The sequence below is a fragment of the Crinia signifera genome, chromosome 1 (assembly GCF_055691185.1).
Source record: "Crinia signifera chromosome 1, ASM5569118v1, whole genome shotgun sequence".
NCBI lineage: Eukaryota > Metazoa > Chordata > Amphibia > Anura > Myobatrachidae > Crinia > Crinia signifera.
Window position 1 is genome coordinate 150423902 of NC_139217.1, and position 17269 is coordinate 150441170.

General features: G+C 40.7%; 1 protein-coding gene across 4 annotated transcripts in view; it reads left to right on the forward strand.

The window, feature by feature from the left end:
• The window catches only part of SLC4A4 (solute carrier family 4 member 4), a 245286-nt gene that overhangs the window by 152716 nt on the left and 75301 nt on the right, over positions 1–17269 (forward strand). For 2 of the 4 annotated variants that reach the window (XM_083174618.1, XM_083174619.1), the window contains exons 8-9: positions 338–433; positions 6171–6247. In XM_083174618.1, coding sequence (XP_083030744.1) covers positions 338–433; positions 6171–6247 — 173 coding nt within the window. The remainder of the gene's footprint in view (positions 1–337; positions 434–6170; positions 6248–17269) is intronic. The other 2 variants (XM_083174625.1, XM_083174632.1) reach the window with 1 other exon arrangement.

A 17269-nucleotide genomic window follows, 5' to 3' on the forward strand; every position in this document is an offset into this window, starting at 1 on the left:
TCTAATTAAAGCAGTTTCCTATCAAACAGCAAATACCCCACTGCCCCATCCACTGCTGGTTTTCTTTATGCTGTTCTTTTCATTAAAAACTAGAGCAACTAGCACTTTTTTGAGAAAACAAGTTGAATAGTGGAAACCGCAGACATGACTACCACATCTGAGAATGACTGTGTAGCTAGAACAAAACGTGTGTACAGCATTTACTATACTGTGCAGTTTTCTGCTCCTGTTCAATGCTTTTAGTTGTCTCTTTCCTTTGTTTTTTCTCACTTTTATTTTGCTTTCCTTTTGATCTTCCTGCTGCTTCTCTCGCACTTTCCTCTGCTTGCGGCACTAGCACGTAGCCCTCTAGAGAACTCTGTGCCCTGCCTGGCAACCCGCATGTCGGATGACGATCTCCGAGTGCGGCGCAGCCCCAGCATGGGATGGCTCAGTAAGTTGGGAATAATTGTGTGTTGTGGGAAATGTGTCAGTCTGACAAGAAAATAAATATCCATCATCAGCCATATGTATTTTATCAGTTTTGTTATGTCTGTCTAAAAGGAACTACTGTGTTTAACTAAATATGTATTTACTATTTGTTGGCCTTGGCAGTGCCACAAAAGTGCTCTAAGTCATATCCAATGGCCTCAAAAGTGTTCTATATCATATCCAAGGGCCACAAACTTGCTTTATGTCATATACAAATGCTGCAAAAGTAGACAAGTGAGAAAGACAAAGCAATGTACCTACAGTAGTTAATGTTGCACACAGTAGTGTATAAGCCAATACATAAATAACTACTAGATGTAAAATAAGAAGTAACAGGTGCATTGTTCATGTCATAATCATCAATATTGCACCTAGTAGTATTGCTACCATTTACAGTTCTATTCCTGGGCAATGGGATATTGTTAATTTAAAAAATGTAAATACATTGTATACTCTAAATGACCCCTGACCTAAATGCTTTCCTTTTCACATGTAGTAAATGATCACTGTTCTATTTAGTGTAGCCTAGTCCCAGCCATAGGCTCTGCTGGTCATATTAGAATAAATGTGAATGCTGTAATACCCCATTCTCACTGCAGGCAAATTCCCTGGTCTAGCATGTTGACCAGGTAATTTGCCTTTAAACACAGGTTATGTTGCAATGTGAACAGGTCAACTGTGTCTGCATTCCCGGATCTCATACATGGGTAAAACCATTATTTTTAAGTGTGTTTGAGATCCGGGTATGCAGACACGGGTTGACCTGTTCATACTGCCAAAAAAACTGTGTTAAAAGGCAAATTACCGGGTAGAACTACTTCACCAGGGAATTTGCCTAGCAGTGAAAACGATGGTCCCTCGCCGCAGCTTCCGGCATTTAAATGCTGGTTAAAGGCTGTGTAGTTCACACTCGCAGTGTGAACACGGCATTAGTGTCATTTGTGCCATGTATCATACTGTATGCAATCCCTTGCTGATACACAAGTCACAGCAAGATTTTACTCATGTACTTGAGGAAATGGAACAAATAGGTAGCATTTTTCAAATGTGCAAGTAGAGGATGGTATTTGTAGAACCATAAACAAGTGGTATTAATACATTTCTTCAGGCTCATATAAGTTTCGGTACATTTATGTTGATTATATCAAAATATATGTGATAACATAGTGAAATGGCATTTTTCACACTACTGCACAGAAATACTGGATAGCTACAGTATATGTGGGGCTTTCTTTTCAGTGCACTCTACACTGAAGTGCCAAAAGTCATGAGACTAGCGTCTACTCCTCTAGCCCAGCGAAGGGCAGCATCTCAACGTGGCATAATTTCTATAAATGAGCAGAAGGCCCCTGTAGAGGTGTTGACCCATGCTGCCTGGATAGCATCCCAAATCTCACTGACATTTGTAGATACAGGATGCAAACTTGAGTGCGAACAGTCCTTTTACCCACACCCATAAATGGATGAATGTGGTGGCCAAACCATTTGTCAAAACTCTCCTTGAGTTGGACATTTTATCATTGTGGGGCTACATAAAGTCCATGAAGGGCTTCCAATGGTCACCATGCAGTGCAATGTCGAGGTTACCAGTCAATTACGTGTTCAGGCAGGCCAACGGCCCAAACCCATCCCAGTAGAACACACCCACACCATTATGAGACCACCAACAACCACATTGCCTTGTTTATAACTGGGATCCAAGGCCTCATCATTTTTGCACTGCTCCTGACCCGCCCCATCAGCCCAAAACAACTAGAACCATGATTAATTGGCCCGTGCCACATGTTCCTAGTACTCCGAGGTCCAATTAGCAAAATCGCAAGTTCAGATGAAACTCTGGGCCAAATGTAATAGGGTGAGAGTTTCAGAAAGTGAGAGATTTTGGGAGAGTTTTCCCATGTTTTTTAAAGCAGCAATCAATAAATGGCAAAATCCACCTGGTTTTGCAGTGTGATTGATTGCTGCTTTAAAAAAAAGGGGAAAACTCTCCCAAAATCTCTCACTTTCTGAAACTCTCACCCTATTACATTTGGCCCTCTGTGTCCATTATTTTAGTGTCAAACGGCAGTCTGGTGGTCTTCTGCTTCCATGTGATACTGTTGATTGAGGAATTTAAAATATCCTCACTATCATGTCCCATTTGAACTCTAATAATTTACTTTGCCGTGAGCAGCCTAGCTGGTGTTCAAGCTAACTCATGAGATGCCAGATTACAACTGATGCAGATTACAACTGATGCCCCTTTTCCAAAATGGTGGCGCCACCTACCATTACCTTTACATACTGCTATACCATGAGTTTTGGCACTTTAGTGTACTATACAAGTTAGCTGCAATAACTGTGTAGTGTGACAAGTTCATTCAGTCATGCAATGATGCCATTTAATCACCTCTCATGATGTGTAATGGGATGTCCGATTTATTGATGATTTTGGCATTTTTAGATTATTCTGGGTGGGAGATGCTCAGTCATCTAAAACAGACAGGGAGGCATATAATCATAAAAAGTGGTATTGCATTTTTTAAGGGATTTATTTCATGAGAAAAAAATCAGAGAAACTGAAAATCGCCCTATAAAATAGCTATAACCGTACAGTTTAGTGAAATCAGCTTGATGTAATTTTCCTGAAACAGCACCGACAGTTCGGAGTTCATTATTATTATTTTTGGATGCAAATCAATTAAATATCCCACTGCCAAGCTATTTAATTATTGTGTTGTTAACAAGGCCCTAGTAATGCATCTTAAATAGATGTAATTTTGTGCTAAGTGCTAAAAATACTGCTTAGATCCAGCCAGGTGGTGTGTAATGGAAATCTTACAATCCATTATAGAGGTAGCATGAATATTTAGCACTTGAGGTGTAATTGCATTGGGCAAGAACATAGCTGTTTTTGTCAGGTGTCAACCCTATTCTTTTTCAATGTTTTGTGTTACTCCTGTAGAATAATGGCACACTTGCAATAATTAGTATTTAAAGGTATAAAAATGCATATTTTACCCGTTCCCATTATTCCTCTGGTGGGCGTCAAGAGTGTTCCTGGGGCTTTTTTCAATTATTGTAAAAACTGGGAATTCTCAGTTTTGAAAGTTATGTTGCTGTTTATTAATTGGAGCAAAAAAATTATTTATGCTCATTCAGCTTTTTGTTATTTTTGCTTTTAAAAGTATAGGAGGGAAATTACATACATACAGAAGGCAATTTCTATAAATTAAATGAGTTTACATGACAAACGCTCACAACAGGACACTTGCAATGTTGCCTGGCACAATAAGTACTAAATATGTTATTTGTCGTCCCACATTAATTACAAGTTGATTTTGTAGTCATACAGTTACAGAGAAAGCTTTTTTTTTTTGTCTAGTTATATGCAGGATAATGTGTTCTCAACCTTCATTGGGGTTTTTGTTATCTTAACTACTAAAGAAAACTTGAAACTATTATTTAAGTCATGCCATTACAATATAATCTAAAGAGCAACGTTGATCTAGTACATCAAATAAAATAAAGATTTTAAATATGGAAAAGTTTTGTGAAAAGTCACCAATTTCACTTTATCGCTTTCCTCTGAGATATTTAAGATACTGATGTCACATTTTTAAAATATATTATATAAAACAATAAATATCATTGGAGTTTAAATAGACTGTACTTGAGATTTGTGTCACAAAATATATTGTTGCTATTAGTACTGCCATACGTAGACTTCGTCTTTTAACGAGGCTTGTAGACTATTGAAGGATATGGAATGCCCTAGTTTGGCCAGACAAAGAATTGTTTAGTGCTGTGGTTCCCAAACTGGGATTCCTCAAGCAGCTTGCAGAGGTACCTCGGGTTGGTGGTCCAGTACCAAATCAAATTATTAATGGCCAGATTAAAAAGCAAACCAGTGCTGGTGGCTGCCAATCATAAAACATGTGGACAATCAGAAGCACAGCTGGACACCACCATGTAACTGGACCTAAAGTTGACAGGTAGTCACTATTGGCTTTATTTAATATATTTCCACTTGAATCAAGCAACCAAATATTTATCCTAGTGGTGCCATGAAAACAATGCTGATACACTAGGGTGACATGATTAAAAAAATACTGGAAACCATTGGCTTAGGCCTTTTGAGAGATAAATACTGAGTGATTTATCTGACTTTTCAGATTACATGGTTTGTGGGCCAATATGCTATAATTTATGTGAAATCATGCATTAAACAAATAAGCGTATTAACCAGCTTACAGGCTAGAAGATACACATTCTTATCTAAGACAACTCTTTGCTCCCCATACCCTAAAACAATCTCTAGTAGCTTGTATAAGGGTATGGGTAGCAAAGAGCTTAAGGTATTGGGGAGGGGATGCTAGTAGGTTTGGAGAATTCCAGTGCAACCAACCAAGGGGTAAATGTATGAAGAAGTGATAAGAGTGGAGAAGTTACCCATGGCAGCCAATCAGCACTGCAGTAACATTTCTAATTTGCATACTATAAAAAGGTACTTATATGTTAGTTGGGCGCCCACTAAGCTATTTGCTTAGTTTTCCGCATCCCCTCGCGGGGCTCAATACAATCGGCACGCTTCTGGCTGGGTGGCTCGCTACGCTCGCCACACTATATAAGATCGACTTCATGCTGACATGGATAGTGGGGGTATGAGCGTACTAACTAAAGTGGGCGCCCGAATAACATATAAGTACCTATAAAAATATACAGAGCGGCTGATTGGTTGTCATGGCACACTTAACTGTTTTCACTGCTTCATACATCTACCCATACATATGATGAAGTTTGTTTTTTAGGCTTGCTTTAACAAATTGCCTAGAATGGTTTCCTTGTCCATCATTTCATAAGAGAAAAAAAATAATAATTGTTTAGTACTTATTCTGTTCCACATTTGTAGAATATTCTTACAACATGTAGATTGTTATAGTTTATACTGTGTAAAGTTTGAAAAGCTATCCAATCAACAGTCAATGGCATGACTGCCGAGCATAAACAAATTTACTGATAGTGCATAGTTTTCTTTGTTATGTTCATGTCCTTGAAATGCAAGTAAATATTTATATATTGTTATATGTATAAAAATTGTTATTTCAATTCCATTTACCACTTTGGTAGGTGTCACACTCTCCCACACTCCTCCTTGCCAGATTGAAGCCACTTTACAATCGGTACTATGGGATCAGCTCCTAACTGCCATGCTATGGGATGTGCTTTAAAAGTTACAGCTGATTGGCTGGTACTTAATCTCAGTCCACCTTATCACTCTCTGAGGCTTATTACATAGACTCCCAACTAGAGCCTGGGCAGAACAATGGAGTTGTGCAATTAATGCAACTTTGGTTAAATGACCCCACCTTTTATTCAAATCCAACTCTCTCTGCACATTTTATATCAGCCCCATCCTGGTTTTGTCCATCTGCTAACAAAATGTGCCCTGTGATCAGGTCTGAATTAGGCCCCTAGTTTCACAGGTCTCTTGCTAGCTGCTTGCAATCCCAGTTCTGTTACAATCAACTTTTAGAAAGTTATATGTTTTCATTATATATATTTTTTAAAATGTGTTAACATTCGTAATAAATCATTTGTTTTAAGAAATTGCATTATATGCATTGTGTCATGTCCAGCCAATAGGCTAGTAATTCCCAACTTTGCACAGCATACACTCTTATTGAGAAACGATCTTACATTCCTCTTTTTTCTCACAGGCAGCCCAACAATGGCTCACCGAAATGTGACATCATCTAGTTTGAATGACATTTCAGATAAACCCGACAAGGATCAAGTAAGTGTGCAAACACATATAGTCCTACAGATTTAATCTGATAAATATTTATATAAAAGAGTTTATGCTGTTTTTTTTAAACTATAATTTTGTTTTGCAATATTATCAAATTTATCATGCTTAAATACTAATTTAGAGGTTATTAAATCTAATAAACAAATATTGTTATCTTGATAGTTATAAAATTCCAAACATACACAAAGGGGGTTATTCTGGCACCACCTATTCGCAAGGGTGACTTGCACACAGGGCATGCGAATGGATGTTATACAGTAAAATTAATTCGAAGGCCAGGGGGAACCTGCCTCATCTTTCGATGGTGGTCGACCATTGAAAGATGTGGAAGGTGCATGCATATGTAAGGTTGCTCTGGGAAGTGGGTGGGCTGCTGAGATCCGGGGATGTCAGCTGCCTGCCCCCCGCCTGTCCGTCATGCCGCATTAGCTTGAGAACGCCCAGTGTTCTCATGGGAATGCTGGGCGTTTCTATATGCTAATGGGGATGCCCGGTGCCCCACGCCCCTCTCCTCCCCCTGCCCGCTGTGTTGGGTGCATGCACCCGGCGAACAGATTGTTGACTGGGTACACGCACCCTGCGTATGCAGAAATGCACATGCGCACTAACAAAACATTGGTCCCGATGCAAACGCAGGCAAAACTGCAAACGGACCAGAATAAGGCCCAATATCTTGTAGAAGCAGTGGCAGAACGGACAACAATCACATATCGGTTATTCAGATGTGGATGGAGTTGCTTGCTCCTTGGAAGCAGGAGCGATATCTCTGGATGGCAATGCAGCAGTAGATATCTCCATCTTATGTGCTTATCGCTCCTTCATATATTTTTAGTAGTGTTGATAAACCATTTTTTTTCCCAAAAATGCTGGAAAAAGGGGATTATCACCGCTTCATACATTTGCCCTTATACAGTGTCTTTTGTAGTCTTCAAATTCAGAAAAATAACTATGGAAACTCACACTCTTTATTGTTTGTCAGTATAAAGCAGAAGTTATTATTTGAGCTGTAAAGTAGTTCCTTACCCCTCTCTTTCTAATCTGAGCGATTGAGTCACCCTGGACCTGGTGTCCTGGAAGGGATTATTTGGCTTGACTGAAGACACAGTTTATAGGACACATCTATAGATGGAAGAAGATTCTGTAGGCTTTTGCATTTATCAAAACATCATTAAACTTTCATGTCCTTCAGCTAGTAAGAGGTGCAACAATGTCTTGACCCCCATGTGTCTATTACCACGTAATAACCATCAGTGCCCATTGGGAATCCAGATTCAGTTACCTGCAGTGCCCAGGCGTATGCAGATGCAGTCCCCAGGAAGCCTTGAGGCAGCATTTCCCACAGATTTCTGTTTGTACCCTCCTATAGATGTAGCCGCCTTTTTCCATCTTGCGGCTGCACATGTACATGTGCCACACCGTGGGTTAAATTTCATATGCCGGGCTGTGACTAGCTGTAGCCCTGTGCATTATTATGCATCTTAGAAATGGGCACACTAGTCACACCAGTTTTGGCATCACACAAAGCTGAGCATGGCTTCATCTGTATGGTGTACACAGAACTCTATGGTAAGTACGTCTTTATACTATTACTGCAGCTGCTGCAATGGTCCTCTGGGCATGTAACCTGATATCTATGGCTTAATGCGCATTAGTCTCAGGTTTACTGCTCGAGCAAATGGGCATATAATTGAATAGCTCTTGGTGTTAAAGCTAAATAAATCCAGCCCTGGAATCACAAATGTCATTGTTTATGCATTCCACTTAGTAGGTGACTCCCAATGTCCTTGTTTTATCTTCGGAAAGAGAAAGCAGTGCCAAGTTTGAGCCTTTACCTTGGCACCACTGAAATATAAAGCTTTATATTACTGACGATGAATGAGATGGAAAACTTGACTAAATGGTTTTGTGTTACTATCAGACCTACTGAAAAATAAAGTAAATAAGATTAAAAATACATTGAAAAGTTCTCAAATAGCCTTAGCGTTACACAGGATATTAAAAATGTTACATTGGGGGTTATTTTGGTTCACTCTTTCTGACAAAATCCTTCTTAGATGGACAAAACCATGTGCACTGCAGGGGGGGGGGCAGATGTAACTTGTGCAGAGAGAATTAGATTTGGTTGGGGTTTTACTTCAAAGTGAGATCTATATTGCAGTGTAAAAATAAAGCAGCCAGTATTTACGCTGCACAGAAACAAAATAACTCACACAAATCTAATTCTCTCTGCACATTTTACATCTGCCCCCCCCCCCCTGCAGTGCATATGGTTTTGTCCATCTAAGAAGGATTTTGTCAGAAAGAGTGAACCAAAATAACCCCCATTGTTCCAATCACAGCGAGCATTGGTTTTGTATTTCCAAGCTTATAGCTGTAGCTTCGTACCAAAAGGCCAGATGCCTGATAACTTCTATTGAATAAAGTAGATAAACAATTGATGATTGCTATAGCATACTGGCAGTAATTCAGTACAATACAGTTGCTGTTTATACTGAATATAAAACAAATTGCAACACTGTCTTATAAAGTGCACCACAGCCAGTTATCACTGGTGCTGATGGACAACTTAAACTTACTGTAAAGCACAAAATAGATCCATTGAACCAACACAGGTAAATCTTTTATTTGTCAAAGCTTAGTTAGAAGTGTGGGGATTAAAACCCCTGTTATTCAATACATAACTTCTGTTAGTTCCATTAAGAGAATCAACTGCATGTTAAAAACGATTGAGGTTGAGAGCGATTCAGTGACAAACAACGGTAAACTTAGATTGCTACTGTTGGTGAATGACGAAAGAAGGCCAATGTAAAAGGGTTTGTCTCTTTCTTTAAAGGGGCCTCTTACTGTGTTATCTTTTAATTCACATGTATAAAACATTACACTGCAGTAGCATTGTATTTTTATAATTAATTGCAGTAAATTAGAAGAATGTGCATTTGTCAGTATTGACAGTGATCCGCCACCTGCCGTCTCTTGCTGGTATTGCAGCCGACCCTCCCATGCTGGTGTCGATGGTCTACTGCCACCTGTCTTTGATAAATGGTATTGTTGCAGAGGATATACCAACTACAGAATGCAGCTGGAATTGTAGCAGATCCTCATACAATTAATTATCACCATTTATTTGTATAGAACACACATGCTGCAGCGCTTTACAGAGAATATTTGGCCATTCATGTCAGTTCCTGCCCTAATAGAATCTACAGTCTATATTCCCTACCATGTACTTTCAGGTTCACTTTTGTCAGGAGTCAGTTAATCTACTAGTATATTTGGGGATCATGGGAGAAAATTGGAGTATACAGAAGAAAGACACACAAGTTCAGTAAAGGGGGATACACACAGAGTGGGGACCTGGCGAGGTGCCGGAATTGCAAGTGAGGAGTACACACTTGCCAATGCCGGCAGGGGCAGGGCCCTCCTAAACGATCCGCTCCTTAGAAAAAAAAATAGACTTTACCTGAACAGTCTATTTTTACTTGCGATACCGACTTCGCCACGTCACACAGCGGTATTACTTTCCTTATATATAGTCACAATCCTAAGGAAAGTTAAGCCAAAATCGCAGTGTCTATGCCCCTAATAATTGTATAAAAGCCACACAGTTAGGGAGGTGAGGGTAATCAAACTTAAGACTTCATTGCTGTAAGGCAGTAATTCTCACCATTTCACCAAATGTTCTGGTCACAAAATGAAAAATGTTGCTATCTCTTTACAGTATAATATAACTGGAGACTTCCACTTTATTACTGAATTAACGTTGGGCTCCTGGAAGACTCTTATGTGAAAACATAGCATCAATTAACTAATTGTATAAAAAGCCAGCCAATCAGCTCCCACCAGTCATGTAACAGGCTGTGTTTGAAAAATGCCATACAGGAGCTGATTGGTTGGTTGTTTATCACTTTTCATTTTATCACTTTTGAGTGCATTTGGCCCAGTGTGTCTTAAAATTTTTTAGAAGTCTTTGAGCCTAATTATAATGTGACAGATGTATACTATTAAAACGCTTATGCTGGGTTACACACCAAAATGATTTGGGCACAATCCCATCAATCTGGATCCAATTCAGACCGATTGGATGCAGATTGGATGCAGATTGGGTCAATATAATTTGGTTGGATCCGAATTGGATCCAACTCCGATCCTACCTGCTGCAGGTAGGATCTGTATAAGATCCATTCATCTGAATACAGATGGGATCGGTTTGGTAGTCTCTAATTATTCAAACTAATGTGCAGTACACATTAGGACAGGCATTCCCAACCACGGTCCTCAAGGCACACCAACAGTGCAGGTTTTCTAGATATCCAGGCTTGAGCACAGGTGACTTAATTTGAATCTCAGGGATTCTGATTAAACCATCTGTGCTGAAGCCTGGATATCACTAAAACCTGCACTGTTGGTGTGCCTTGAGGACTGTGGTTGGGAATGCCTGCATTAGGAAATACTGTATATTGAGTGATATGTAATTTTCATGCAAATTGGAATGTATTTCAGCTGACATGATACCTGATGGAAGGATATATCACGCGGTCGTACACTGGATTCTGCAGTGTGTGCCGCCAACCAATATATCCTTCCATCAGGTATCATGTCAGCTAAAAAACACATTATTCTGATGTATTCCCAGCATTAGGTGTATAGATCAAGAGTCAAGCAAAGTGAATTGGAAGGCAGGATCCACTATATTTCTATAATATTACACTGGCCGGTGCAAAGATAACACTTTTTATTTGATTAAATACATAAAATATAAAATAAAAGATAAAATATATTGTGCTAACAACATCAGACTTGCTCATGTTAAAAGATACAAATGAAGCTACAAGGCACTTTGATTTTCCTATTGGGGGGGGGGGGGGGGTGTTAATTTTTTTATGTATAAATATCTATTAATATTTTGTCTGCCCTGTCCAGTGTAATATTATAGAAAAATATTGGATACTGTTTAAGTCATTAAAATATCTTCCACTTAGTGCTGCTTAACTTGGTATTTTTCTTGGGCAATGAATAAAAGGGGCGGGGTATCCCCTAACAGCTGCTGGAAATGAGTTTGGGATTAGGTTAGCGCTTTATCATTGGTACTTTTTTAGGTGTATAGTAGCCCATACACGGTCCGTTTAACGGATCAGTTTGGGACTTAATTAGCACACATCGAATCGGATCGGATCCCTAGTGCATGCAGTGTGCATGCACTGTGATCCGATCCGATGTGTACCTAGTACAAAAAGTATGTGCAGCACATACTTTTTGTACCGTACGATGAGATGCGCGGGAGCGCGCATCTCATAGTACAGAACGGACGGTCCGGGAACGGACCGTCTTTGGGCACCTTAAAGCTGTTGAATAATATATTTAGAGATATCCTTAATTGTGGATTAATTGTTGGGTTTCACTACATTGTACACATTTTTACTTTTCCTTACCATACTTTTTCCTTGGTTCAACTTCTCTTAATAGCACTTGTTAAAGTAATGAATAATACAAGTGTTTCTTTTTTCTTGTCCAGTAGAGACAGAAAGCTTATTTGCAGGCAATATTCTGAATTTTTAGTCTGGATAAACCTGATAACGGTGTCTGTTTAGTTCAAATGATTTGCTTTTCATCAGTATGATGTCCTGTCCGTGGAGGGTTACAGATAATAGTCACTGGCTAGGGATTAGTTTTGTTCTTTATTTTTGTCATTAGTTATCTAAATAGTAATTATAGCTAGAGTGCAATAAAGGTTATACGAGGTCATGTTGATAGTTTCGCTGGCCATAGGTGTGATTAGAGGTGAAATGATTTCACCTTCAGAGATGGAGGCAGCTGTTGTGGGAGTGCTCTTTGTAATCCGATTATGAACTGTAAGCAGCATGGCTTTCATCTACAGCACAGAGAGTAAACTAGCACAGCCTTGGAGCTCTGTGCAGGCGCAGAAGAGAGACGCAGCGGAGAGCTCTCCTTGCTGTATGTTACATGTACTAGGAAAAAGCAATTCGCACACTGCACAAAACATAAATTGCATTCAATGTTATTACAAAGACCCATGCCTTATTTGTTTCTCACCATGCACGTGTCCTGTGAAAATGATATTTAAGTGTTAGGATATATACGGTAGATGGGCATAGAAATGAAATTGCTTCCAATCAGATAACCCTGAGAGTACTGTCTCTCCTATCTTCGTTGTAGACAAAATATCTCTCCCAAATGATATAATCACACAAGCTGTAGCTGGCTATATGTATATCCAGGCCTGCGTACGTACCCATGACATTCATACTTGTAACTGCATAATTGTGGTTTGCTATATCATCTTGCTGTATCGTAACAGACATATAATGTTTCCCATGTGCACTGCATGTACAGGAAACCTTAATAGGCCATAGTGTACATGACCTCTGGGTTCCAGATGGCAGGCTTATGTTATCTAATTGATGATATAAGTAATTTTGTGATAAATTTAATACATACGTAAAAACGCAGAGGAATTTGTATCTCTACCTACAGTATATCGCTGTAATATTTTGGCTTCTACTAACACAGTGTTAGCATAGATTATATTACTGTAATGGCCTACTTTACTTTCATTAACCTGCTGGCAGTAGAAGCTCTGTTTCCACTTACTGTGAACAGGATTCAGCCAGACTGTGAAGCAGCAGGTTCTCCAAAATATAGACTGTAGGTACTGGCCCATGGAGACAGATTGAACTAAATAACAGCACAGAACAAATGAAGGCTGAGTTTTGATTCCCTTTGATTTAGTTTTGCTAAATCATTTATAATATATTTAGATATACAGAACAATGACAAAATGTTAAACAAATGTATGTTATTGTGGTGGTTCCCCTGGTGGGGTATGGATTGTATGGTCGACCTAAAGATTGTCAACAGTCATTAGGTCGACACCACTGGGTCTAGGTTGACATGGGGTTTTTCACTGTGAGTAGACATGGAATGATTTCTCTGCTGTGAGGGTGCATGCCAGCGAATGTGTACATGTAATCATCTGCTCGCAGCATACTGAGGGGATTCGGCCGGTGGGGGTGGGGTTTGCACGGCCAAATTAAGAACCACATGGGTTTTGGGATTACAATGATCAAGGGCCTATTGTGACAAGTGGAGGAGCTCTGACCAGTGGGTGTGGCCAGCGCTATGTGGGTGTGTACTCCACATACACTCTCTCGGCCACAATGACTCTTTAAGTATGTAAAAGTAGAGAAATTGTATAATTTATAAAGGAAAATAGAAATACAATTGGTATACGTGGTTTATCACTGACCACATGGCCAGCTGAGCGAATTCTCATCATGCTGTAATCATGATGGACCTATGTTTACGCAGAGATCTTGTGTCTGTTGCTGCGTTGAATGGTTCAGGAAGGCCATATTAGTAGAGTGGGTAGACAGTGGGCCAATAGCGCACTAGTGCAATTTCAAAATAGAAATGTAAAAGAAGGATGACTGCACTGCGTCGTGCATTGTTCTTTTCATAGCTGTGTGGTGTAGGCCATAAATGTATAATGTGCAGGAGGGTACTGTATACACTAGCACCCACCCTGACTGAGACATGGGGGGGGGGAGTTTGGAAACTCTACAAATTGACAGTTATTTGCCTGATGAAGAAAAGCTGCGTTACTGTGAGGTGTGCAGTGCTCAGCTGGTGGCCCAGCTGGACATGTTGCTATTCCTGGTCACCCATGCTGCTGAGAGTGGCAGCTACTTCTGTGCTGCGGCTGGCTGCCGGCCCTCCATGCACTACAGACAGTAGTACTCTGGGAGGGCACAGAGGATGTGCAGTGCTCCTCAGGAAATGTTTTTCAGAAACAAATTAACAGAGCTTAAAGCCTGAGACCTGCCTGGCCCTAGGCAGATACCTAGTTTGCCTTGTGGGAAATCCAGGCCTGCCTCCCGCGGTACTAAGCCAAGATTACTTACAGTATAATACCCACTTTCACAGTAAAGTGGGTGGGATGGGACCTTCTCATTTCCATGACACGCACCCCTGCCCATAGCCAGGGATGCGCTCCACAATGAGGATGGTTAGGAGGTACTGTACTATGTAATGTACTAGGTAGAGTGGCAGGGAAAGTGATATTGCAGCAGCTCAGCTGAGGGCATTGTCTACATGACTCCGCAGGACACTGCCCAGTAGCTGTGGCGAGGCTTCCGGTGACAGAGTAGTGAAGTAATACTTTCTTTTTTTATACAACTGCTGTGTTGTGTCAAGTTATTTACATGGAACCATGTATTTTACTGTCATGGTTCATATCACTTCTGCCCATGTTCTGATAAATATGTTTGTTTTTCATGTGGAAAACTCCTATGAATGGAACACATTTTCCTTGCTACACTGGACCGACAATGCTCCAGTAACTTCTGTGACATGTCTTTCTAAACTAATGTCAGATATAGCAGTCAGCATAGAAAGCAACGTCTCCATTGGCTTCAGCGATAACGCATAGATCAGGCATTCCCAACCACGGTCCTCAAGGCACACCAACAGTGCAGGTTTTAGTGATATCCAGGCTTCAGCACAGAGGGTTTAATCAGAATCAGTCAGGTACTAATTAAGTCACCTGTGCTCAAGCCTGGATATCTACAAAACCTGCACTGTTGGTGTGCCTTGAGGACTGTGGTTGGGAATGCCTGGCCTAGAGACTAATGAGCTGTACATTGCCTGAACAGGCAAAGTTTGGAAGTAATGACAAATTAAACCTTCATAAGTAGGTAAGAGTCCTGGAGATACCTACTCATGAGGAAAACTGATGAATCAGGTTGACGTTTGAAAAGTACTATACAATACATTGTACATTGTTAGGAATTGGTGACTAATTCTTTTTACACATGGGGCCTGATTCTAGTTAGCGAAGGTCCCCCGCGTGTTCGCACGGGGGACTGATGGTGAAGCACTACACATGCGCATATTCGCCTATGCACATGTGCAGGGCTTCTGTGCGGGTGCCTTCGGAGTCTTGTATAGTCTCTGTGGTGCTCGCACAGGGAGGGGCGGGATGGAGGCGAGCAGGGGGCATTCGCACGCGAATGCATTGCATTTCCTGAATGTACCTATCAAAATGTTGGGTGTGCCCAGGAAAACGGTGGGCGTCCCCATGTGAACGTGGGCAGGCACCTGGCTTCCTGGGGGCGGGCGGCTGACATCACAGTTCTCAGACCAGGTCGTGGCAAGTCTAAGTCAGCAGAGACTGGCTTAGATTTGTGAGCACTATAGAAATCATTCGATGTTTGGCAACCATTTGGGCCCACATGCTACCCTGTGAATGGATGTTTATACAAAACATCCATTCGCAGTGTGGTGGGTATATTCGCTGGGTGGCGGGGGGCAGGCATTCGCACGGCCAGGGGGCATCGTTTGAAGGCTTGCTAAGCAGCGGACTACAGCTGCTTAGCAAGCCAACCAGAATCAGGCCCATGGTATGAGTGTATAGTTGTGTATACAATATATAGGAGTGTATAGGTAAGCTCCCAGTTCCTTTAAATGTTTCCACATAAAATGAATGTTCCCAATTCTATGCTTAAGGCAATGCATAGAAAAGTTTTGAAACAATAATATGACTTGAAATATCTCACATTTATTGTTTAGAAGGCACATAAATATGCTATCCACGGTACATACAACCATAACCAGCCCAGCACTATGACTAGAATGCAGTAATTCATCATCATAGGCCTGTTCAGAATGTTGACAGCCCATCTACAAACTGCCGACATGTCTCTTGTGGCTTCCAAAGAGACACGTGCAGTTTTTTGGAAAAGTATGAATACTTTTGGGGAACCAGGTTAGTCAATGCGAGCACAACAAAAGCAAAGAAAAAAAGCCTCCCTGTACTTTTGTGGTTGCTTTCCGAGCCAGTGTTACCATACCAACGTTCATTTAATATTCAAGTAACGCGTTGTGCTCTGCTGCAAACTGTTTGTGTTCCTCCTTTGCTTCACTATATTGTTACTATGAGTTTATGTAAGCCTATTGGTACTGTAACAAAAAGGCAGGTTTAAGATCTATCAATACATTTCTGATTTATGATTAATAGCCGGAATTCGTCCAGAATAATAAGAATAAAATATTGTACTCAATTTTTCATTAACATCGTCATGATAGTAAAATTGCATGGCCGAAATTGCACGGCTGCCAACATTGTGAAAACCTTTTAGGAACTCTTTATTACTTAACAGGCAAGTCACTGTGAGTGCCATTTCTTTGTGTTACTGAATTACTGTAGCAATTAGGCTTTTAGTTTATGATGTCTATTGCGCTTTGCTCAGTGTTCCTTAAGGTACACCATCAGCTAGATGTGGCAGTTATTGTTCTTCCCGTTAATTGGGTTATAGTATAGTGCAGGGGTAGGCAAGTCATTTTTTATGGAGTCCATATATTTTGAGATATATATATATATATATATATATATATATATATATATATATATATATATATATATATATATATATTGGTGACAAGACAGGCAGCGACACTCTACGGGTTAAAGCAAGCAAAAAGTGTATTAAAGAAACCACGTTCCGGGGTCTGTGAACCACTTTTCCAAGGTGTACAAAAAAACAACTGTGCAAGTGACCATGTAAATACACACAGAATGTGCTCACAGTATCCTCGCTCCGGGCGGCTGAGCGGCATCCGTGTGTGCTTCCGGTCAATGCGGAAGTCAGGGGACGTGATTACAACTGGCTGCGTATGACGGGTGGAGGTTGTTGCCTGGCAATCCTCTCTCACTGCATAACGGAGCCGCCATGTCGTTCCTGGGACCGCTGCAGGTGGATAGAAAAGCCGCACTGCTAGTTTCAGGAGTTTAGATGGTCCGCTTTTCTTTCCTTTGCGGTCCGGAGATGGATCGCGGTCCGCCAGTTGCCGGTCCCTGGTATAGTGGGTTGACAATGTCTAGGTTGACAGTCACTAGGTTAACCAATAAGGGTTGGCCGTGACTAGGTCGACGCCTGAAAATGGTCAACATACAGATGGAGCGGGCTTCATTCAGTCCCAGCGCCCGCCAGA